The sequence below is a fragment of the Stomoxys calcitrans genome, chromosome 3 (assembly GCF_963082655.1).
Source record: "Stomoxys calcitrans chromosome 3, idStoCalc2.1, whole genome shotgun sequence".
Taxonomy (NCBI): domain Eukaryota; kingdom Metazoa; phylum Arthropoda; class Insecta; order Diptera; family Muscidae; genus Stomoxys; species Stomoxys calcitrans.
This window is the reverse complement of record NC_081554.1, coordinates 55082859-55109136: the sequence shown is the minus strand read 5'-3', so window position 1 is coordinate 55109136 and position 26278 is coordinate 55082859. Positions and strand designations below refer to the sequence as shown.

Here is a 26278-nt window from a genome sequence, read left to right as displayed (position 1 = left end):
ACCATAACTTGATATAGCTCCAATAGCATAGCAATTATTTTTTCTCCTTTGTTGGCCTAACAAGGGATACCGGGAAAAGTCGTTCCGTATGTAACACCTCGAAATATTCGTCAGACCCCATAAAGTATATATGTCCTGAGTCGATATAGCCATGTCCGTCCGTCCGTCTGTCGAAATCACGATAGCGGTCGAATGCGTAAAGCTAGTCGCTTGAAATTTTGCATAGATACTTAATATTGATGTAGGTCGTTGGGGATTGCAAATGGGTCATATCGATTAAGATTTGAATATAGCTCCTATATAAACCGATCTCCCGATTTGACTTCTTGAGCCCCTAGAAGCCGCATTTATTGTCCGATTTGGCTGAAATTTTGCGTGTAGTGTTCTGTTATGACTTTCAACCACTGTGCTAAGTACGGTCCAAATCGGTCTATAACCTGATATAGCTCCCATATAAATCGATCTCCCGATTTGACTACATGTGACCTTACAAGCCGCAATTTTCGTCCGTTTTGGCTGAAATTTTGCGTGTAGTGTTCTGTTATGACTTTCAACAATTGTGCTAAGTACGGTCCAAATCGGTCTATAACCTGATATAGCTTCCATATAAACCGATATCCCGATTTGACTTCTTGAGCCCCTAGAAGCCCCATTTATTGTCCGATTTGGCTGAAATTTTGCATGTAGTGTTTTGTTATGACTTTCAACAACTGTGCCAAGTTTGGTCCAAATCGGCCAATAACCTGATATAGCTCCCATATAAACCGATCTCCCGATTTGACTACTTGTGACCTTCCAAGCCGCAATTTTCGTCCGATTTGGCTGAAATTTTGCGTGTGGTGTTCTGTTGTGACTTCCAACAACTGTGTCAAATACGGCCCAAATCGGCCTATAACCTGATATAGCTCCCATATAAACCGTTCTCCTGATTTGACTTCTTGAGTCCTTACAAGCCGCACTTATTGTCCGATTTGGCTGAAATTTTGCATGTAGTGTTCCGTTATGACTTTCAACAACTGTGCCAAGTACGGTCCAAATCGGCCTATAACCTGATATAGCTCCCATATAAACCGATCTCCCGATTTGACTACTTGTGACCTTACAAGCCGCAATTTTCGTCCGATTTGGCTGAAATTTTGCGTGTGGTGTTCTGTTGCAACTTCGAACAACTGTGTCAAATACGGTCCAAATCAATCTATAACCACGTAAACCGGTCTCTGGACCATCCTTGTTCGTTTCCTAAAAGCTTCAAGTTTTGCTAATTTGACATAGTTTGGCATGTGGAATAAAAACTGGATTTATTTTGTATAAATTTTTAGCAGAATCCATGGTGGTGGGTTCCTCTGATTCGGCCCGGCCGAACTTAGCCCGCTGTAACTTGTTTAAACTCAGTTTCTTAACCTTAAAAAACTAAACATTTACAAATGCTCCCATTTGCTATTTGCGTCTTTAACTACAGTTCACTATTGACTTGTCCCAAGGTAAATTTCCTAACTTCCAACGATATTTTGACCTTAATCTTAGATGTTTGTCTTAAACATCCACCAGACGCAAAGTTAAGGATTTATTTACCTATCATTTAAAATTAAAAATCCTTAATATGAAGGAAAATAATTCTCACCAATGGGAATGTTTTCTTACAAAATTGGGAAATGTATCATCCTTATATTAAGTCTGCTATCTTCGGCGCGAATCTTTAAAATTAGGACAAGCATTTTTTCAATGTGAATGTCAGTTCTATCCCTACCAGCATCCTGTACATTCGCCCGAGTGCGCTACCGGCGCATACTCCTCAGTCTCCTTCGTCATGCCCAGGATTGCTTTCTTGGTCTTCTTGTGGGGTTAGCAAAGCCTTCGCACACTGCTGCCGTGATTCCGGTAACCTCATTTCTGGATTCAGATGCGATAAATGTTTCATTGACACTGTCGCTGTTTGAATCCGAGTCGGAAACACCACCTTTACTTAAAGGCTGGAGACGAACTGCACATTTATGGTTCATCCGGTGTGTACTTGAAGCTTAACTATCGACTACAGCCAAGGCACCCACATCTGATCTTGGTCTGATGCCACCACCGCAGCGGTTGGATCTATGGAATCGATTTTGAGTCTACTTCTGAAAGGCTTATAAATTCTTGCGTAATAGGTAGTACCTATTCCGGGATGCAAATGCAATTTTTTGCAAATTTTGCCCATGAACATTCCACTAAGGAATAGAGGCCACCGTAGCGCAGAGGTTAGCATGTCCGCCTATGACGCTGAACGCCAGGGTTCAAATCCTGGCGAGACCATCAGAAAAAATTGTCAACGGTGGTCTTCCCCTCCTAATGCTGGCGACATTTGTGAGGTACTATGCCATGCAAAACTTCTCTCCAAAAAGGTGAGGCAATGCGGTATGCCGTTCGGACTCGGCTATAAAAAGGAGACCCCTAATCATTGAGCTTAAACTTGAATCGGACTGAATTCATTGATATGTGAGAAGTTTGCCCCTGTACCTATTCCGGGATACCGATATTTTTTTTTGAAAAGCGAAATGAGAAAAACGTCCGCGTTTACTTCGTTTTTGAGTGGCTCTTAGTGTTTTTAATTATATCCTTAAAATTGTCCCTCTAAACAGGATAGATATTCGTTGTCTAGTAGATATTCAACGCTGCTTTATTTTTTAGTGTAAGCAATATTTTTACGATTTTTTTTAACATTGGGAAAGCTGATACAGAAAAACATCGAACAATCCACACACAAAGAGTCAAACTTCTTTGCAAATTTGCAAAATATCTTCTCGGATGGTGTCAGCGACCGTTTTATTTATTTTAGGTGGTAATGTTGGAATTTTGCTTGAGTTTTTTTTTGGTTTTTTTTTTTGTTGCGAAAATACCTACATATTTATAAACGTTTTAATTTTGGGTGTTTTTATGTTATTTATAAAAATTTGTTGTATATTTTTAATATGTTAATCATCATATGTGATGTGTTTTGGTATTTTGTTGTTTTTGTTTTTGCTGTTTTTGAATCAGTTATTGACCCAACTCGAAATATGCTCGTGCAAAAATGAAAGTTGAGACGAGAAGACATCGCTAAAGAGGATATAAAATGTATTTATCACAACGCTATTAGGAATTTTGTTATGTTTTGTTACGTTCTGTTTTTAAGGGGGCCACAACAACAAAGAGTGGCTCTAGAGTGACTACAAATGCAAATTTGGCATGCCAGTTCACAGTGGCTTTGTTTTCTATTGACGTAGTTTTCGCAGTAGTCGGCCATATTTAGTCAGTCTTTGATGTTTTGCCATTTTATTCAAATGGGTTTTTTTTGGGGGTAGATTAAGAAAACTAAAAAATAGTTTTTTTTTTTTTATATTTTTATATAAAAACATTTATTTTGGATAACTTGTATTATATGTCGTTGTGGAATCGATAATGTGTGTTAATGCTAAATATTCGCAGATTTTATCCATAGAAAGTCTGCAAAGGAATGATGCAAGTTTTTACAGAGTTCCGACAAAGCTTCTTTAGAAATCTTTCCCATTAGTCCCATCCATAAACACTCCTTGAGGGACCAAAGAACCTTCTACTTCTGTATATTTTTGCATAAGACATATAACAGTAAGTCTGCTGTTATAGCAAAATCATTGCAATTTCAGACCAGCAGGTTGCTTGCTAAAAATTTGTTTGCTTCTCTATTTGTTATGAGTTTTTGGGTTGTCCAAAAAGTAATTGCGGATTTTTCGTATAGTCGGCGTTGACAAATTTTTTCGCAGCTTGTGACTCTGTAATTGCATTCTTTCTTCTGACAGTTATCAGCTGTTACTTTTAGCTTGCTTTAGAAAAAAATATAAAACAAGTAAAAGCGTGCTAAGTTCGGCCGGGCCGAATCTTATATACCCTCCATTATGGATCGCATTTGTCGAGTCCTTTTTCCGGCATCTCTTCTGAGGCAAAAAAGGATATAAGAAAAGAGTTGCTCTGCTATTAAAACGATATCAAGATATGGTCCGGTTCGGACCACAATTAAATTATATGTTGGAGACCTGTGTAAAATTTCAGCCAATTCGTATAAGAATTGCGCCCATTGGGGCTCACGAAGTAAAATAGAGAGAACGATTTATATGGGATCTGTATCGGGCTATAGACCGATTCAGACCATAATAAACACGTTTGTTGATGGTCATGAGAGGATCCGTCGTACAAAATTTCAGGCATATCGGATAATAATTGCGACCTCTAGGGGTCAAGAAGTCAAGATCCCAGATCGGTTTATATGGCAGCTATATCAGGTTATGAACCGATTTGAACCTTATTTGACACAGTTGTTGAAAGTAAAAATAAAATACGTTATTCAAAATTTCATTCAAATCGGATAAGAATTGTGCCCTCTAGAGGCTCAAGAAGTCAAGACCCAAGATCGGTTTATATGGCAGCTATATGAGGTTATATACCGATTTGAACCATACTTGGCACACTTGTTGGATATAATAACAAAACACGTCGTGCAAAATTTCATTCCAATCGGATAAGAATTGCGCACTCTAGAGGCTCAAGAAGTCAAGACCCAAGATCGATTTATATGGCAGCTATATCAGGTTATAGACCGATTTGAACCATACTTGGCGCAGTTGTTGGATATAATAACAAAACACGTCGTGCAAAATTTCATTCCAATCGGATAAGAATTGCGCACTCTACAGGCTCAAGAAGTCAAGACCCAAGATCGATTTATATGGCAGCTATATCAGGTTATAGACCGATTTGAACCATACTTGGCACAGTTGTTGGATATCATAACAAAACACGTCGTGCAAAATTTCATTCTGATCGGGTAAGAATTGCGCACGCTAGAGGCTCAAGAAGTCAAGACCCAAGATCGGTTTATATGGCAGCTATATCAGGTTATTAACCGATTTGAACTATACTTGGCACAGTTGTTGGATATCATAGCAAAACACGTCGTGCAAAATTTCATCCCAATCGGATAAGAATTGCGCACTCTAGAGGCTCAAGAAGTCAAGACCCAAGATCGGTTTATATGGCAGCTATATCAAAACATGGACCGATATGGCCCATTTACAATACCAACCGACCTACACTAATAAGAAGTATTTGTGCAAAATTTCAAGCGGCAAGCTTTACTCCTTCGGAAGTTAGCGTGCTTTCGACAGACAGACGGACGGACGGACGGACGGACGGACAGACGGACGGACATGGCTAGATCGACATAAAATGTCGCGACGATCAAGAATATATATACTTTATGGGGTCTCAGACGAATATTTCGAGTAGTTACAAACAGAATGACGAAATTGGTATACCCCCATCTTATGGTGGAGGGTATAAAAAGTATATTTGATTAAAGTTCATTCTAAGTTTAAAAATGCATTTTCTTTCTTTTAAAAAATACGCAATTACTTTTTGGGCAACCCAATAGAATATAAAAAAATAAACCAAATAAAATAAAACCAAAACAAGTAAAAACCTGTTAAGTTTGGCAATGCTGAATACCCTGGATACCCACCACTATGGATAAATTAATCATTCTATTTTATAACAACTTCACTACCACATCCATAGCAATATGCAAATGGAGGCTGGTGTGGATCATATTTGATACTCCCGGTCCCGAGAACTCTTATACAGTTCACAGTTTTAGCAAAATCGGGCAACAGATCCGCTTTTTATGCGATTAAGACCACGAATTGAAAGATTGGTCTATATGGTAGCTTTTTCTAAATATAGTCTGATCTAGACCATATGCTGGTCGGATGACGGGAAGCTTAATATGAGTCACTGTGTCAACTTTCAGTGAAATCGCATGATAATTGCGGTTTTTATGGGCTCAAGACCCTTAATCGGAAGATCGGTCTATATGGCAGATATATCTGAATAAAGACCGAACTGAACCATATTTGAGTTGGATACCCGTAGGCTTGAGAAAACTCACTGTTTCAAGTTACAGCAAAATCGGATAATAACTACGACTTTTATGGGCTCAAGACCCTTAATCGGCAGATCACTCTATATGGCAGCTATATCTGAATATAGACCGATCTGAGGTATATTTGGGTCGCATATCGGTAGGCTTTAATCAACTCACTATTTCAAATTTCAGCTAAATCGGATAATAATTGCGGCTTTTATGGGCTTAAGATCGCAAATCGCAGATCGGTCTATACTGCAGCTATATTTAAATATAGTCCGATCTGAACCATATTTGTGTCGGATGTTGGGAGGTTTAAAAAAAAACTAACTATTTCATAATTTATCGAAATCGAATAATAATTGCGACTTTTATGGGCTCAAGACCCTTAGTCGGCAGATCGCTCTATATGGTAGCTATATCTAAATATATACCGATCTGGACCATATTCGAGTCGCATATCAGTAGACTTTAATCAACTCACTATTTTAAGTTTCAGCAAAATCGGATAATGACTGCGGTTTTTACGGGCTCAAGACCCTGTATCGGTAGATCGCTGTATATGGCAGATATATCTGAATATAGACCGATCTGAACCATATTTAAGTCGAATATCGGTAGACTTTAATCAACTCACTATTTCAAGTTTCAGCAAAATCGAATAATAATTGCGGCTTTTATAGGTTTCAGACCCTCAATCGGCACATCGGTCTATATGGAAGCTATATCTAATATAGCCTGATCTGAACCATATTTGTGTCCGATGTGGGGAGGCTTAAAACAACTCACTGTTTCCAATTTTATCGAAATCGGATAATAAATACGCCAGTTACAGTCTTAAGACCCTGAACCGGCATATCGATATGTATATAGATTCCGATATGGGTCATATTCGGTTTGAATATAGGGGCCCTTAGTACCACAAATCGGTCTATATGGCGGCTATATCCAAATTCAGCTCGAATTGGCCCATTTAAGAACGTAACATGTGTATAGAAGAATTACATGTCTATGCAAAATTTTAACTCAATTCTCAATTTCAGGCAGACACACGGACATCGTTAAATCGCCTTAGAATTTTTCGTCGATCCGAAATATATATATATTCTGAAGGCTCGGAAAAGAAATAGACCTTAATCGGGCTGCTCTCATTGGTATGAGAGAAGTATCCCCTGTTCCTTAATGGAAAATTCAGTAGTGAGTAGTATCCTCCGCCACTACTGTGGATGTGATGCGGTGATATGGTTCGCCACAGAATCCGAAGGGCGAGCGGACTCTCCCCCTACGCCAATTTTAAAAAACTCCAGATCTTGGTGATGATTGCACCGATTTAAACGAAATTTGGTTTGCACGCTAATGGTAACCAAACGAAATTGGTATAAAACTTTCAAAAAGTTTGGGGGAACGCCCCTCCCTAATGCCCACCCAAACGGATATGTTTGTCGATTGGGACAATTGGGGTGTCAAGTGAAAAATATTAAAGAGTATTTATTTGATCTAAAAATGTTATTCCAAGTTTGCGCCTTCGCCCCCAACCACAAAAAACCAAAAAGACCGAAAGGGACAATATGGTGCCAGATAAACTAAAAGAAGGCGCAGTGGAGCGGGCCCTATCCATCTAGTCTTCTTCTTCTTATATATAAAAAACAATTTGTGTTTATTTGTCTGTTCCGCATAGACTCAAATACGGCTGAACCGATTTTCTTGAAATTTACACAGGTGGTTCCGTGGTGAAAATAGGGTACTACATTTTTTGATATCTGAAGGGGGGCGGACCCTCCCCCTTACCCTAATTTTCTCAGAAACGCCAGATCTAGGAGATGAGTGGTGCGATTTTAGCGAAATTTTGTGTGCTTTCTTAAAGTAACCTAAAAACAAAAATTAGGTATCCAAATTTGAGTTGGGGTACCTAGGGGGGCCGCCCCACTCCCAAAACCTACAAATTGTATATATAGACTAATCACGACAATATGGGACTCAAATGAAAGGTATTTAGAGTGGAAAACGTATCTGATATCCAATTGTCGGACCAAGTGTTTGTTTGGAGGACCACCCCAACCCCCAAAACACCCCTAAATCGGACATATTTACCGACCATAGCAATAAGGGACTCAACTGAATGGTATTTGCGAGTCTAATGTCAAAATATGGGACCAAGTTTCTGGGGGTCAACCCCTATCGCAAAACACCCCCCAAACAGGACTTCTTTACTGATCATGGCAATATGGGGCCCACATAAATGGTATTTGAGAGTAGAATACGAATCTGACAACCAAATGTGGAACCAAGTGTTTGGGGAGGCGCCCCTCCCCCCAAAACAACAAAAAGAGGTAAATTTACCGATCATAGCAATATGTGGCTCAAATGAAAAGTCTTTGGGAGTAGAGCACGAATCTGATATCAACTTTCGGTAAAGACTGTCTAGAGAGCTGCCATTCCCATTCCTTATAAATATTCAAAGGATAATTTTGTTCCATATAATGTAGAAAAAGGCGCAGCGGAGCGTGCCGGGTTCGGCTAGTTTCTACAAAAATATAGTTAAAAAATTTTTTTTTTTTTTAAGTAAAGTTTTGACAAAATTTTCAAGAAAAATAAAATTTGGACAAAATTTTCTATAAAAATAAAATTTTAACAAAATTTTCAATAAAACTCAAATTTTGAGAAAATTTTCTATAAAAATAAAAATTGAGAAATTTTTCTATAAAAATAAAAATTTGACATATTTGTTTATAAAAAATTAAATTTTGAAAATTGCTGTAAAAAACAAATTTTCTATGAAAATAAAATTTTGACAAATTTTCTATGAAAATAAAATTTTGACAAAATTTCTATAAGGAAAAAATGTTGACCCACTCTTATATATAAAATTCAATTTGTGTTTGTTTGTTTGTTCCGTATAGACTCAAAAACGGCTGAACCGATTACCTTGAAAATTTCACAGATTGTGTTGGTTGGTCTGGAAGGAAACATATGCTATATAATTCTTTGATATCGGGAGGGGGGCGGACCCTCCCCCTTACCCCAAAAAGTACTACACAAAAATAAAAGTGGAGCGATCGGGACAATAGGGGATTCAAAGGAAAGGTATTCCAGAGTAGAGCACGAATTTCATAATAAAAGTTGCCTCCAAGTACCTGGGGGCCGCCCCAGCCCAAAACCCCTTAAAATAGGTTTATTTGACGATCATGACTATATGGGACTTAAATGAAAGGTATTCCGAAGTAGATTACGAATATGGTCAGGAAGAAGAAATATGCTTTATAATTTTTTTTATATCGGGAGGGGGGCGGATCCTCCCCCTTACCCCAAAAGTACTATCCAAAAATAAAAGTGGAGCGATCGAGACAATATGGAATTCAAATGAAAGGTATTCAAGAGAAGAGTACGAATTTCATAATAAAAGTTGGGCCCAAGTAAATGGGGGGGCCGCCCCAGCCCAAAACCCCTTAAAATAGGTTTATTTGACGATCATGACAAGATGGGACTCAAATGAAAGGTATTCGTGAGTAGATTACGAATATGGTCAGGAAGAAGAAATATGCTTTATAATTTTTTGATATCGGAAGGGGCCGGACCCTCCCCGTTACTCCAAAAATACCACCCAAAATCACATGTGGAGCGATAAAGACAATATGGATATCAAATAAAAGGCATTGAAGAGTAGAATACGAATATGGTATTAAAAATTGTGTCCAAGTCCCAGGAAGTCGCCCTAACCCCAAAATGTCTAAAAACAGACAAATTGGTCGTCCATATCGTTATGGGGCTTAAATGAAAGGTATTCGGGAGTAGATTACGAATCTGTCATACAAAATCAGATCGAAGTGCAGGGGGTCACCCCACCCCTTAAAAACTCCCCAAAATGGGCATATGATCCATCATGACTATATGAGACTCGGTTTGTTTGCCTGTTCCGTAGAATCAAAAAAGGAAACAGGTTATATAATTTTTAGATATAGGATGATGGCTGACCCTCTACCCTAGACCAAAAACGCCACTCAAAACCAAAAGAGGACTGATGGGCACAATATGGGTATCAAATGACAGGTATTGGAGACTAGAAAAGGAATATCATATTAAACTTTCCTAGTATCCAGCGGGCCGTCCCAACCCAAAAACTCATCTAAACAGAAATATTTGACGTTCCTATCAATATGGGACTCAAATGCCAGATACTGGCAGTAGATTACAAATACATATGTCATAAAAAATTAGGACCAAGTAATATGAGGTCGCCTCACCCCCAAATACCCCCAAATGGGCATATCAGCTGACCATGGCTATATAGGATTAAAATGAAAGATATTTGGGAGTAGATTAAAAATATGACAATAACATTTGCGTTCAAGTTAAGCTGGCTCTTCTCCTCCTAAAAATACGTCGAATAGATTAATTGACCCATTATGTCAATATGGGACTCAAATGAAGGGTATTTGAGAGTAGAAAACGAATTTGATATCCAATTTTGGGGGTACGCCCTAAATCACCCCTTAAACTGAACTTTTTCCCGACTTTAGCAATATGGAGCTCAAATCAACGATATTTGGGAGTAAAGAACAAATTTGATATCTATTTTCAGGGCAAAGTGCCGGTGGCCTCCCCAGCCCCAGAACACCCTCCCAACGGTTCATACTTGCCGACCATGACAAAATGGTGTTCAAAGTAAAGGGCTTTGGGAGTGAACATGAATTTGAGTCGAAATGTCTCCCCCCCAAAAAAGAACTTCTCATTACCCTAATTTCAAATTTCAATTTCTCGGAGATTGGTAATGCGATTAGTTCGAAATTTTTTTGCACTCTAACAATCACAAAAAAAAAAAAAAAAACAAAACCCGCCAAATGGATATATAGGCCAATCACGACAATATAGAGCCATGTGTTTAGGGAGCCGCCCCACCCCAAAACACCCTCCCTATTATATAAAAGCTGTTTGGGGTGGAAATTTATATTCATTTTCGGGACAAAGACCCCGGGGTCTACCCCACCTTCAAACACAACTTATTTACCGATCATGCCATTATGGGACTCATACGAAATTTTTCTGAAAGTAGAGCACGAATCTTATATTTATTTTGATGGCCAAGTGACCACCCTCGAAATACCCCCTAAACCCGAAATATTTACCAATACAGTAATATGGGGCTTAAAAGAAAGGCATTTGGTAGTAGAATAAAAATTTGCCCAGGAACCGAGCAGGGGCAAACTTTTCATACGTCAATGAGCGCTTTCCGATTCAAGTTGGGTTTATCAACGATAAGGGGCCTTTTTTTATAGCCGAGTCCGTACGGTGTGCCGCAGTGCGACACCTCTTTGGCAGAATTTTTTACATGACCGCGCATGGTATGGTACCTCGCAAATGTTGCCAGCATTAAGAGGGGATAACCACCGCTTTAAATTTTGTCCGAAGTATCGCCAGGTTTCGAACGCAAGCGTTCAGCGTCATAAGCGGACATAGGCTACAGTAGCACGATATCCACATTCAGGGCAAAGTGTCCCCACCCTAAATAGGTATTTGAGAGTTAAAGAGGGCCCAGCGGAGCGGGCCCTGTCCAGATAGTTGTCTATAAAAATAAAATTTCGAAAACATTTTCTATAAAAATTAAATTTTGACAAAATTTTCTATAAAAATTAAATTTTGACTAAATTTTCTATAAAAATTAAATTTTGACTAAATTTTCTATAAAAATAAAATTTTTTAATTACCAAAATATTAACAAAATTTTCTACGGCAATGAATTTTTAACAGTATTTTCTATACAAATGAAATTTTTGAAAATTTTTCCATAAGAATATTCTTACAAAATTTCTTGAGCAATTTTCTTAAAGAGAATTGATGTTGTACCAAGGCAATGTGTTATACCTACATTATTATATTGAGGAGCATACGTCCCAAAAACTGTTTTGGACTGCTCTTTATGATTGCAGATTATTTTTTTCCTGTGGCGAACTTTGCCAACTCCATAATATATCGCTTTTTAACGTATTGACCTTTCTTAGGCTTTACTTTAGACCCCTCAAAACTGAAAAGTTTTTCTACTAGCGTTACAGTTTTTTAGTTTTAATCTAGAAAACCAAAGGTATTATCATGTTTTGTATAACAGTTTCCAAAGGGTCGTTGAACGTACTAAAATGGCTAAAGCTGAGTGGCTCTATCTTAACTCTCTTCAAGGTGATAGTTTTGAACATATATGGCGCGTTGTATTTTTTTTAACTAAAACTATGCTCTCTCTGTGGTACCCATCACATTTTTTTTGTGTGTGTTCACCATCACAATCTTATAAAATTTCTTGTTAATGTGTGACCTATTAGCAAAAATTAAATAGAAAACAACAACTCCAGCAAAAAAATGATAAAATTTCGAATAAATATAATAAAATGCAAAATAAAAAAAAAAAAAACAACAAAAACAGCCAGCAATACAATCAACAAAAACATGGACAAACAAAGTGACGACCACACCAAAAATTCCCCCCAAATAAGCCAAATAATGCAAACAAACAAACAACACTCCACCACGTTCAATGACTTGATTTATCTCCACGGCGTATTTTTCGTTTTGCCGTGTGTGCATGTGTATGGGGTGTGTATGTGTGTGAGTGTTTTTTTTTTTTTTGCCGACGTTTGTTTTTGCATTTGCGTTTAAAAATAGCAAACAAAACAAAAACTGATTAGAGCCCATTACTATTTTTAAGTCATTGAAATTTCAGCAAATTGTTAAAATACCGGCGAAATAATCAACTACGAACTTTTTTTAGCCATGGAATGTAAGTAAAGCTTAGAGATCCAACTCATTTTCTATCCAAGAGGTAGTTGTACTTTATTTTATAAAGTTTTATAAAAAAAAACAATAGAAATTTAAATTTCCATAAAGATTTTATCCAAACTAAAAATTTTATTTGAAAATCCGCAATATAGGGAGAAAATGTGGTTCAGAGTTTAAATCTGTTTGGGGGTGGCGAAATTATTTCAAAGTGTTATGGGCAAGATAATCCATGTTTTTTTTATAAATTTTCAAGCAAAACTATTATAGTTAGTTTTGGCTTCTTCGTGAAAAATAATTTAGTTTGGCAATTTGGTGGTCTGAAATCCCAGCTATGTGGAAGTGTGTATGTATGCACTACGCATTGAGTCAACTTCTAAAGTGTGTGTGTGTGTGCAATTGGTTGGTGCGTTAATGTTCGCCTCCAAATTATAAAATTTGATTGGTGGCACGTGTTGCATGTCACTTAGCATGAAAGCAGCTACTTTGTGGTATTTATAAACATTTATTTATATTATTTATTTATAAATAAACATAATGTTTTATCATTTTAATTAAAATATGTCATTAAGAGATAATTTTTTCGATCACTTCCGTCAAAAAAAAAAGGAATTTCATGAGTTTAAGACATTTGTAAGAACGAAAGAAAGAAACAGTATTTTGACAATAATTTGTACAAAAATAAAATCTTAAAACTTTTTTTTTATACTAATAAAATTTAGAAAAGAAATTTAATAAAAAGAAAATTTTGAAAATGTTCATAAAAATAAAATCTGACAAAGTTGTTTTCTATAAATCTAAAATTTTGACAAAATTTTCTTCAAAAATAAAATTGACAAAATTTAAAAAAAAATAAAAACAATTTTCTACAAAAATAAAATTTTGACAAAATTTTCTATAAAAATAAAATTTTTACAAAATTTTCTATAAAAATAAAATTTTGACAAAATTTTCTATAAAAATAAAATTTTGACAAAATTTTCTATAAAAAAAAATTTTTGACAAAATTTTCTATAAAAATTAAATTTTGACAAAATATAATAAGAGATAATTTTTTCGATCACTTCCGTCAATAAGAAAGGAATTTCGTGAGTTTAAGACATTTGTAAGAACGAAAGAAAGAAAGAAACAGAATTTTGACAATAATTTGTACAAAAATAAAATCTTACAACTTTTTTTTATACAAATAAAATTTAGAAAAAGAATTGAATAAAAAGTAAATTTGGAAAAACTTTTCCATAGAAATAAAATCTGACAAAGTTGTTTTCTATAAAACTAAAATTTTGACAAAATTTTCTTCAAAAATAAAATTGACAAAATTTTCCATAAAAATAAAATTTTGACAAAATTTTCTATAAAAATAAAATTTTTACAAAATTTTCTATAAAACAAAAATTTTGATAAAATTTACTATAAAAATAAAATTTGACAGATTTTTTTATAAAAATAAAATTTTCTATAAAAATTAAATTTTCACAAAATTTTCTATAAAAATTAAATTTTGACAAAACTTTCTATAAAAATAAAGTTTTTATAAAATCTATAAAAATAAAATTTTGACAAAATTTTCTATAAAAATAAAATTTTGAAAAAATTTTCTATGAAAATAAAATTTGGAAAAAATTTTCTATAAAAATAAAGTTTTGACAAAATTTTCTATAAAACAGAAATTTTGATAAAATTTTCTATAAAACTATAAAAATTAAATTTTGACAAAATTTTCTAAAAAAATTAAATTTTGACAAAATTTTCTAAAAAAATTAAATTTTGACAAAATCTTATATAAAAATAAAATTTTGACAAAATTTATAAAATTAAAATTTTGACAAAATTTTCTATAAAAATAAAATTTTGACAAAATTTTCTATAAAAATAAAATTTTGACAAAAATTTTCTATAAAATTAAAATTTTGACAAAATTTTCTATAAAAATAAAATTTTGACAAAATCTTATATAAAAATAAAATTTTGACTAAATTTTCTATAAAAATAAAATTTTGAAAAAATTTTCATTAAAAATAAAATTTTGACAAAATTTTCTATAAAAATAAAATTTTGACAAAATGTTCTATATATTTTTTTATAAAATTTTCAAAAAAAAATTGACAAATTTTTTATAAAAATAAATTTTTGACAAAATCTTCTATAAAAATAAAATTTTGACAAAATTTTCTATAAAAATCAAATTTTGACAAAATTTTCTATAAAAATAAAATTTTGACAAAATTTTCTATAAAAATAAAATTTTGACAAAATTTTCTTTAAAACGGAAATTTTGACAAAATTTTCTATAAAAATAAAATTTTGACAAAATTTTCTATAAAAATAAAATTTTGAAAAAATTTTCTATAAAAATAAAATTTTGACAAAATTTTCTATAAAAATAAAATTTTGACAAAATTTTCTATAAAAAAAAATTTTGAAAACATTTTCATTAAAAATAAAATTTTGACAAAATTTTCTATAAAACAGAAAATTTGATAAAATTTTTTATAAAAATTAAATTTTGACAAAATTTTCTATAAAAATTAAATTTTGACAAAATCTTATATAAAAATAAAATTTTGACAAAATTTTCTATAAAAATAAAATTTTGAAAAAATTTTCATTAAAAATAAAATTTTGACAAAATTTTCTATAAATATAAAATGTAACAAGGGTGACCCTTTCCCTTACCACAATTTTCAAAAACCCCAGATCTCGAGAATTGGTGCACCGATTTAAACGAACTATCATATGCCATCTTATGGCACCCCAAAAAAACACAAATTGGTATAAAATTTTGGGGTCAAATAACCTGGGGGGACGACCCATCCCAAAACCCACCCGAACGGGCACGTTAACCGAATGGGGCAATATGGGTATCAATTAAAAGGTATTTAAGAGTAGAGTGTGAACTTGCCACTAAAACGACACCATAACTATCGGCGAGGTCCCCCAACCACAGAAACACCACCCAACAGGACACTTTTACCGCTTTGGACAATATGGATATCAAATGAAAATTATTAAAGAGTAGAGTAGGAACTTGACATAAAAATGCACCTTTAGTGTCGGCGGGGTTCCCCACCCCACAGGACACGTTTACCGCTTTGGGCAACATGGGAATCAAATGAAAGGTATTTAAAAGTGGAGTACAAATCTGATATAAAAATTGTTTCCTTGCCCTTTTCAAATTCAACTTTTGTAAATGGCAAGAAAGGCAACTCTGGCCCTGTATACACCTGCAAGAGAGCCATTGGCAAAAGTTGGGGGCTTAGACCACGTGCTATGTATTGGGTATATACTGCAATACTATTACTATATACTATAATGCTATATGGTGTTGTGGTCTGGTAGAGGGCGCTTCAAAAGTCCACCAGCTGCTCCATACTCAACTGGATCCAAAGGATGGCTTGCTTGTGCATTACAGCCGCACTGAGGACGACACCATCTGATGCACTGAATTTAATGCGCCTATGGACATTGTGGCTAGACAAATTGCTGCGACCACTGCCGTGAGGTTAAGGCAGCTTTCTCTTTGGTCATGTGGCGGCTATGGACACTGTGTTATTCTTCATACAATGTCCATATTCCAGGCAATGTAGACTACACTAAAGGTATTTAAGAGTAGAAAAGGAATCCGATATCCAGTTGTGGGACCAAGTATTTGGGGTGGGGGCTCTATCCCAGCCCCCAAAACACCCCTAAATCGGACATACAGGGTGGCTGATGAAAGCCGCTACCAAAAAAAAATGTAATAACTTTTTTTCTATTTAATAATAATAATTTAATAATTAATTTAATTAATTAATTAATTAATTTAATTAATAATAATTTAATAATTAATTTAATAATTTAATTTAACATGAATAAAAGAAAAATGTATTCCATACACCGAAAAAAAAATGTAGCAATATTCATCATTGTAGCAATATTCATCAGCCACCCTGTATTTATTGACCACGGCAATATGGGACTCAAATAACAGGTAATTTAGAACACAATACGAATCTCATGTCAAAATATGGGACCAAGAGTTTGGGGGCCGCCCCTTCACCAAAACACACCCCAAAGAAGAGGACAAATTTATCATATCAATATGGGGCTCAAATGAAAAGTCTTTTAGGAGTAGAGCATGAACATTAGGGAGAAAGTGTCTTTGGCACCTTCCCACCCACATAACACCGCCCAACTAGGGGTGTAGTTTAGAATAGAACACGACTGTGATATATGTTTTCAGGGCCAAGTCACTCAGTGGCCGCCCCATTCCCCAAAAACACCGCCAAATAGGCAGGTATTTTAGAGAAGAACACGAGTGTCATATATATTTTTAAATTGTAACTTTTTTTTGATAAAATTTTTTATTTAAAAGTTTAAAAATTTATTTATAAGAAAAATGTTACCAAAGTTTCTATCAGGATAAATGTTGCACAATATTTTCTATAGAAAACAATTTTTGAAAATATTACTATCGAAATAAAGTTAGATAAAACTTTATTCAAAAATAAAATCTTGCAAAATTTTCCAAACAATAAAATTTTGAAATTTCTGGACTCGGAATAGATTTCCAAGCGCCTCGATCTTCTTCTACACTCCTTCGATTTTCTTGATATGTAGTTTAGATCTGTCTTTCTCCACCTGGTCTTTCCATTGATGTTTTGGTCTTCCCCCTCTGCGTGTGCCATCAGGTTTATTTTCAGAGCACTTCTTCGGAGGGTTTTTTTATTCATTGGGAAAAAATTACCTTTTGGCTATGGCAATGTCGATATTCTTCGCCAATTCAAATGGGTCCATTATTGTACGAAAAAATTGTTCTTACAAACACTCCAAGTACTCCCTCGGAACCATATAATAAGAAGGGTGGCATCGTTGTCTTGCATAGTGTAATTTTTGCCTGTCGAGAGGTGGCTCTGCTCCCGGACTGCCTGGTAAGGTATGATTAGGTTTATGTGGCAATCTTCCATTCAAACTCACTCAGGAAGTATCGTCTATTGTGATACCAGAGGAATATAAGAAGGAAGATGCCTTCCAGTTCGTACCCCTGAACCATTCAGATCGCTTTAAAAAGCTAAACAACTTGCAGAATCAGACTAGTTCTCAAAGAAATGAGAACCTAAATTGGAGCTCTTTTCGACTGCCAGTGCGAAACAGACACACACACACAACAGTTGTTCTACAGTCTATTCTTCCTCGACGTCCTCACAGCTTCTGCTTAAGTCGTTTCTTACAACCTTCATTCTGCCAGGATGTTTTCCGAACAGACAGTAACCAGTCATGACGGACTGAGACATCTATTCTAGCCAGCGACATTAAAGCGGTACATCCCTTCAAGTGCGGATTGGGCCACATAAATTTGGAGTATTCACAACTCACCTTTATGACAGATCCTACTGATGAGTCTGGTTGAAGCCTGACGAAATCGCCACAAAGGCGGCAGATCCTACTGATGAGTCTGGTTGGAGCTTGACGAAATCGGGGTTCCGGTCAATTCTATTAACAACAGCAATTTTTTTGTATTTCGAGTGGTAGTAGAAACAGAGAACCCTACGATCTGCAGTCAGGCAATATCCGATTGTATCATTCAAAATTTTTTTTAAATAATGGAAGGTGTGACCTTTAATGGCAAAGCTTTGTTTCTCATAACTTTACTACTTTCTACATAATTAATATTTGTTATATACTCTTCTACTTTCAGTTCAGCATGATGTCCACAAGCAAAACTTGAGCGCCAAGAGTTTTTGCAGAGTCAACCATAAAACACTAGCAAAAAAATTTCCAAATGAGAAATTTTGCCAATTTCAAAAGTAAAAAGACATTTCCGCAACTGCAAAATAGTCACTATGCTGCATATATCGATAGGTGTAATAAAAATATCACAAAACGATTGCAGCATATATCTTGAAAACATTCCTTGATAGACAAAAAAAAAAACATAAAAAAATCCTTGGAGGCAGAGGACTAAGAAATTTCTCAAGTCATAAAAACAGCAAAGACTAGGATTCCATAAGAAGAAGAAGAGAAAAACAAACCAATTATAAATTGAGTAAGCAGAAGAAAACATCATATCATCACATATCGTCCGGAAGAAAAAGGTCCTTACCACTGGGGAAGCAGCAACATAAACCTAAGAGCCTAACTCAAGCCTACTTCAACTTTCCCACAGCTTTTACGGTCTCAATACTCTCTACTCTCATCATAATCACTTTGATACTCCCCACCCTTCTTTCCTACTTAAACAAAAATCTCTCTAGGACTCTCTAATGAATTTCAATCCTGCAGCATTGCGCAACAGCCTGATGCATGCCAAAATCATGGAATGGACCAATGATGATGCTCTCGAGCTTATCGAACAATATCGATCACATACGGAATTGTGGAATCGTGCCGATCCCAAGTACAAAGACAAACTGTGCCGTTTTCGTGCATGGTCAGAAATCGCTGAACGTTTTGGCTGCAGCAAGGCTGAAGTCGAGCGCAAAATGAATGTCCTGCTTACCCAGTATCGAAGAGAGAAACATAAAATGTTGGTGAAACTGTATCAAGGTATACAGCCCAATCCCTCCAAATGGTATGCCTTTAAACGTTTCGATTTTATGGAGGCCGGGGGTGGTAGTGCGAGTGCAATGGCTGGCATAGCTGGTGGGGGAGTGGGCTCGGGGGGTGGCGGAGGAGGTGGAGGGGTAGGAGTAAGTGGCCTCAATGGAGCCTCGGGCTCAAACAATGCTAGTCTAAACAACAATGGCAGCAGCACCAGTAGCAGTGGCATCACAACAAATGGTCATCATCATCATCATCACCCGCATCATCATCAACATGCAGCGGCGGCAGTTGCTGCAGCGGCTGCTCTCAATGGTTTAACGGCGTCAGGCTATGAAACAGCTTCGGCGGCCTCTACAACACCCACGTTATCGCAACACCGTCGCATGAGAAGTAAAGAAATGAAATATTTCGGTGCGGTAAGTTTATGAGAAAAAAACAAAGATAAAATTTTCCTTAGTTTAAGTTTTGAATCTATCACAAAAAGAACCTCTGTTACATAAACTTCTAGGAAATCAACTTTGGTTAAGACTTTTCAGCCTTTTAGTTAACTTCGAAAATTGGTTTTAAGTTTGAAATTAGCTTTGACGCACAAGGATTGATGGTAGTAGTTTGCATTGTAACTCAGACAATCTGCATTCCTTGTATCTGGATCACTTTAGAATGATGAATGCCTTCGAATTACTCCATATTTACCCCTAACTGGAAGCTATTCAATTGTTTTTATCCGAAAATTCGGATAAGCTATAAGTTCCATAACCAGTGCTAAACGAGCACACATCTTTTCTTTGTTGGTCCTTTTGTAACTTCTACAAAAATCGTAATTTTTTTCTCAAACACTCCAAGTACTTACTCGTTTCGTTCGTTCCAATGACAAATTGTCGTTGAATGTAAGGAGCTGTCAAAGATCTGGTGTAGTGCGAATACCTGTTTCATAATGGATTTCAGATCTCAAACTTTTCCCATGAATTGTTCTTTTGAACACTCGAAGTACTCGTTTGTTTTCGCTAATACCTATTTTAAGTGCAACATCAGCCTGAAAATGCCTTTCATATCACCGAAAGTAACATTGCAATTCCAGGCCTCAAACCCTGCGGCTTTTCGATGAAAAAGGGAAGAGAAAACCAATGCCTAAGCTAAGTGCTTGGAGGGAGTCAAGTCACGGAAAGAGGTGGTCCCCAATAACCCTGCATCTTCTCACATTTATGCAAATGCAGTGACACTAAAGGTGGTAGACCTCCAACTCCTACTCGTCACGACAGGTGGCAATCCTCGCCACGTTCCTGTAGGTGAGCAAGCCCGTTCCGGGAACAGGGTGGCCGTTGGTTATTTCAGACGCCAAAAACCCGCCTTGTTATATCGACGTGCCGAGCGGCCTCTCACTGAGCCTCCGCTCGATACCGCTGATTGTCCGCGACTGCCATTGCAGCACTCCGTATGGAGCATTCCACAATCAGCAACCTGTGGACGGGCCCGGTAGCTCGCAGCTAAACTTCTGGTGACGGCAATGAACACCACACTGATCGGACCTTAATGTTCCAGCCTGTGTGGTGCACACAACTATTCCGTACCAGCTTTTGTTTCCAGGTGATAGTACGAACTCTGTCTTACTGGAGTCCATTGGCCCTTGACACGCCCTAATCGAGATCCGTAGTAGTAAAAAACGGCCACTTACCATGACGACGTTTCTTAGAAAAAAAATGGCCGCGCAGGCAACGATTTTTAACCTTTCGCATCTTCGGCAACTCAGCTCCTTCCAGGGAAGGGTCTTGAAATCGTCCAGTTTCGTTTCCAGGTGATAGTACTGTCTCAGTCTTACTGGGGCTTATGCCAAGTCCATTCGCCCCTAACATCCCCTAAGTGAGATCCGTAAGTTTAGACGAGTAGGTAGGAGACGTTTAGCCAGTGCAGGAGACGTGGGTTCGATTCCCGCCAGAAGCCTTGGTCTGTCGCTACTGTGGCATCACAATGGACTTAAAATTATATAAGTGAGTCTCTACAGGACTACCAGTCTTACCTAACCTACCCACGTATGCAATAACCTTAAAGCCTAACGCTTCTCCAGGAACTTCACCCCTTTCGTTTTCTATTGAAAAGTACTAGCTCAGTCAACGGGGGTTTTTCCAAGCCCAACCCCGGCTATTCAGCATCGTTTCAACCCAATTAACCAGGAGAGGGGGAATTGTCATGTTCACCAAGCTTCCTCTTAGTACAAAAAGGCTGCCAGGGTAAATGCGCCTATCCCCAAATCCCACTCGACGTAGCCAATTATATCATGAAGGGCAATGTCAGGACAATCAATAAAGGGAATTAATTGGAAGCATGCTGACAGCTGTATACCAATTAAGGGTGGAGTAGTACTTGACCGTGTCAAGTATTTCTCTAGGGTCTTCAAGACAAAGGATGTGAGGCTGATTAGTCCTTGATAAGAGAGCGGCTACGATTCCCCGATTTTAAAATTGAAACGACCTTAGCTTGCCATCCAGTCTTCATGTAGTCCAGCCAAGCGTAGCTTCTAAATATCAACTCAAAGAGACGTATGGCACAAGATTCATTCCTCTTGCAACATAACGGACACCATGTCCTTTGGTCCTAATTTAATCGATTTTCCTCAAACATCATTCATTTTTCACTATTTAAAGCATTTCACAGGACTTTTTCTCAAAATTCTGGAAATGTTAGTGCGGTTTTTTACCACTGAATTTTCCACATAGAGGAGTTATTCGATGTTCAAACATCTGTGTCGTTGCCATATAATGTGAATTCATTGTGGTGAAACTCCTGGATGTTGCGCTAGGTGATTTCGTAGATGGCGCTGTAGCAATTAGTTGTTCTTAATGCTAGAGAGCAGATGAGGTGACTTGCAAAGGAATAGAGGAAAACTTCTCAAATATCAATGATTGGTGTCCGAATCAAGTTTAAGCTCTAAGAAGGGGCCTCCTTTATAAAGCCGAGTCCTAACGGCCTTCCGCAGAGCGACATCTCTTTGGGAAAAAGTTTTTACATGGCTGCCATACCATTTTTATACCCACCACCATAGGATAGGGATATACTAACCTAGTCATTCCGTTTGTAACACCTCGAAATAATGATCTGCGACTCCATAAAGTATATATATTCTGGATCGTCTCGACATTCTGATTCGATCTAGCCATATCCCTCCGTCCGCCTGTCGAAATCACGATAGCGGTCGAACACGTAAAGTTAACCGCTTGAAATTTTGCACAGATACTTTATATTGTGTAGGTCGTTGGGGCTTGCAAATGGGCCATATTGGTTCGGATTTGGATATAGCTCCCATGTAAGCCGCTGTCCCGTTTTGACTTCTTGAGACCCTGGAAGCCGCAATTTTGGCTGAAATTTTGTATGTGATGTTCTGTTATGACTTTTAACAACTGTGCTAAGTACGTTCCAAATCGGTATATAACCTGATATAGCTCCCATATAAACCGATCTCCCGGTTTGACTTCTTGAGCTCCTGGAAGGCACAAATTTTGTCCGATTTGGCTGAAATTTCGCATGTAGTATTCTGTTCTGACCTCCAACAACAGTGCCAGGTACGGTTCAAATCGGTCTATAACCTAATATAGCTCCCATATAAACCGATCTCCCGATTTGACTTCTTGAGCCCCTTGAAGCCACAAATTTCGTCCGATTTTACTAAAATTTTGCACATAGTGTTCTCCTATGACTTCCAATAGCTGTGTTAAGTACGGTGCAAAATTTGGATAAAATTTGCATGCGGTGACGATTTCCAGCTGAGGTGACTTAATGATCCATTTGCCTTTGCTCCTAGTTTTAAAGACAAACTTGGAATCCATTATTGTTGGCCAATCACTATTTTTTGAAGAAACTTGGCCCTTCCCTCCAATTTTCTGAATATATAAAATTTCTACTATGGACTTACTGCCCTTGATATTGTTTTCAAAATCTCTGTGAGGAGAATCGTTTGTAATTCTTCAATTTTGAAATCCCAAAAAAAAATTAATTTTGTTTAAAAATTGACCACTTGTTAATACCTACTACCATTATCTCCACTTATCATAATCAGTTTTGTTAATTCTACAAATGTTAAGTTATCGACATAATTAGAATATTTTACGCTTTTACCATATAAGCGACAGCCGACATCATTGTGTTTATTAATCCAAGCGGCGATAATGGTTAATTATCATTAATCAATTTTACATAATTAAATTTTTTTTACGATTTTACCATGTTAACGACAGTCGACATCATTGTGTTTATTCATTAAAGCCGCGACATATGCGCCATCATTTAAATTCAACGTTGCCATCTGTTTTAAAGAAACAAGGTGAAGATCATCTCTGTACGTTGTTATGGTGACATTCACTACCAAATACATACTCATAGTAAGGTTATCTTTGCCCGGAATTATATTACCATAATAAAGAAATCCCCAAGATTAAATGAATTAGTCATTTTTGTTAAAAACTTTCAACTGTAATTAAAAGATATGGATTTGTAATCAATAAAAATAATAAATGCGGGAGAGAAAAATTAATACGCTTCAAGACAACGAATGACATTAGGTTACCGGTTAGTACATATGGTAAAAACACAAAATACCAAAAATTCTCCACTTTTTTACAAACAACCAAACAGGTGCTTCAGAAGAGTGTGAGTGAGGCCAGGTAGGAAATTCCATTGATTTGTGAAAGAGTATGTTTTTGTAGGGTTGAGAGGTAAAGGAGGGGCAGCAAACGAATGTTTTGCTTTTATTTCATTCAAGTTTTGTTGACACTGTGGCATCGAGTGTGTGTGTGTGTGTGTGTATGGGAGAGTGTAGTAAATGTGATGTTCGCAGTCATGAGTACAGCAGCATTGTATTGTTATTGCATTGTAAGGGTTTTATTGTTGTTCTGATAAAGAAAAACAAAAGCTTAAAAAGTAGAAGAAGAAGACAATGTCTGTCCGATCAACCAACCAACCGACAGACAGAGCAACATCCATGCAAACATTTGCTTTTTCCATCGTCGTCGTTGTTGCGTCGTCATACAACGTACCTTATTTACGTTTGAAGGTTGTATTGTTTATTATTGCTAGCGAGAGACAACAAAACCAAATCGCAAGGAGGAAGAGTTTTTTCTGAGAGCACTCACTCACTGTTGTTGGCACAAAGCTCTTTGGGGCAGAGGGGCATTTATGGCAATCATTGAAAAATGTAAACAAAATTCATGCACGACGAAGGCTATGACGATGGCGACGCCAACGTAGATGTGGGGAGGGATGGTGTGCGCAGTTACTATATATGTGTGTGTGTGTGTGTTTAGGGGGGATTTTGTTTTTACTACGTATTCGTTGAGGCAGGCAGACATTGAATGAATGAGAAGAAAAAGAAATAAAAACACATATCTACTACACATTGGGATAGAAGGTAAGGTGCCAATATCATGGCCGTTATTTGATATACGCCATGTGCGCAACATGTTTTGCAAAAGGGTTGCAGAGAGGCAAAGAGGGGAGACTGATTTTGTAGTGATCTTAGTGGCGTAATGATAAGTTAGGCAGCGCTGTTAGGGTGGGGAAAATAATGCACATGGATTGAACATTTTCCATTGACTGGTTTGCTGTCCATCATAAGAACCCTGAAAAAGCTAAATTTTGGCGGAGAACAAAAACCTTTAAGTTTTGAGAAGTGCTCCTGGATGATAATTTGCTAAGCTTGACCATTTCCTATTGTCAATTTAAATATTTTACATGGAGGTGTTCTACCTAATGATAACCCAAAATGAAAAGTTGTGCTCTTTTTTTTTGTTTTTTGGTAAGTTTATTCAAAAACATTGCTGTTCTGAATCCCAGAAGCAAAAAAAGATGCCAATCAGGTGTGTGTACAGACGCGAAGCAATGAGGTGAATATTTTTAAGAATTCGTTAGAGGTGGGATTGAAGAGAATGTTCCATTTACTCTCCAGTTCCAGCAAAACAAAAAATTCAACTACAAATCCAACATTTATGAAAGGGAAAGAAAAGCAATTTCCCAGCTTACCAAATTTTCCGATTTCGGTCCTACAATTGGATGAGTCACTCGATATCGGTTCCGATGTTTTACCGACATTCTGGACATTGTGTCTAGGTAAATTGCAGTGACGACTGTTGTGAAGCCAAGGAAGCTTTCTCCTTAGTCATGCAAGGGCAACGAATAGCAGATAGTCACATTCGAAAATTATGTGGCCTAAACTAGACTTGAAGAGGTTTACCGCTTTGCTGTCTCTGGGTAAAACAGAAGTCCCGGTAATTGGACATGACACATCACTGTCTGACAGACTGAAGTTTGCGCAGCAGAAGCTGAGGACGTCGAGGAAAAGAAAAACAGTTCCACTTTAGGTTATAATATCTTTAATTCCATTCCATTCCAAAATTTTGAGGCCTTATCTAGACTTGAAGAGGTTTACCGCTTTGCTGTCTTTGGTTAAAACAGAAGTTTCAGTTATTGTGTCCGTCACGACACTTAACTCTTTGATCGGACATGACACGTCACTGTCTGTCAGACTAAAGTTTGCGAAGCAGAAGCTGTGAGGACCTCGAGGGAAAATAGAGAAGCAGTTCCATTCAAGGTTATCATATCTTGGAGAACTTGTCTGATTTAGCGGATGTGAAAATTCGCAAGTTGTTGCGATTTTTGAATCGATCTGGATGATTCTAAAGTAGGAACAAAAAGGTATTTTCTTTCTATTTAAAGGAAACCGTTTAAGTAAGTCTGATAGCAGACTGCCATTTAAACCTAATCCAACCTAGAGATTTTGGTCCAAATTCTTCATTTAAAATATTAGCAAATTGCAATTTCGACGTCTTAGCTTGCATACATTCAATGTGGTGCAGGGTATCAAAAGATCGGCTTTGTCCGACTTTTGCCCTTCCTTAAGACTGGTACTATATTCGTGTTTAACCTTTGAAAACCCATATAGTCGAGTCCGAACGGCGTGCCGCTGTGCGACACCTCTTTGTGGAAAAGTTTTTACATGGCTGTCATACCAGATGGTACAGTACCTCCCATATGTTACCTTCATTAGGAGGGAATAACCACCGCTGAAAATTTTCATGATGCTCTCGCCAGGATTCAAACCCAGGC

At 36.8% G+C, this 26278-nt stretch overlaps 1 protein-coding gene across 7 annotated transcripts in view; it reads left to right on the top strand.

The window, feature by feature from the left end:
- LOC106092126 (uncharacterized) overlaps nucleotides 1-26278 on the top strand; it is a 152726-nt gene that overhangs the window by 59703 nt on the left and 66745 nt on the right. For all 7 annotated transcript variants that reach the window (XM_013258896.2, XM_013258895.2, XM_013258893.2 and 4 more), the window contains one exon: nucleotides 18345-19605. In XM_013258896.2, the coding sequence (XP_013114350.1) occupies nucleotides 18910-19605 (696 nt within the window). In that variant the 5' untranslated portion in view covers nucleotides 18345-18909. The remainder of the gene's footprint in view (nucleotides 1-18344; nucleotides 19606-26278) is intronic.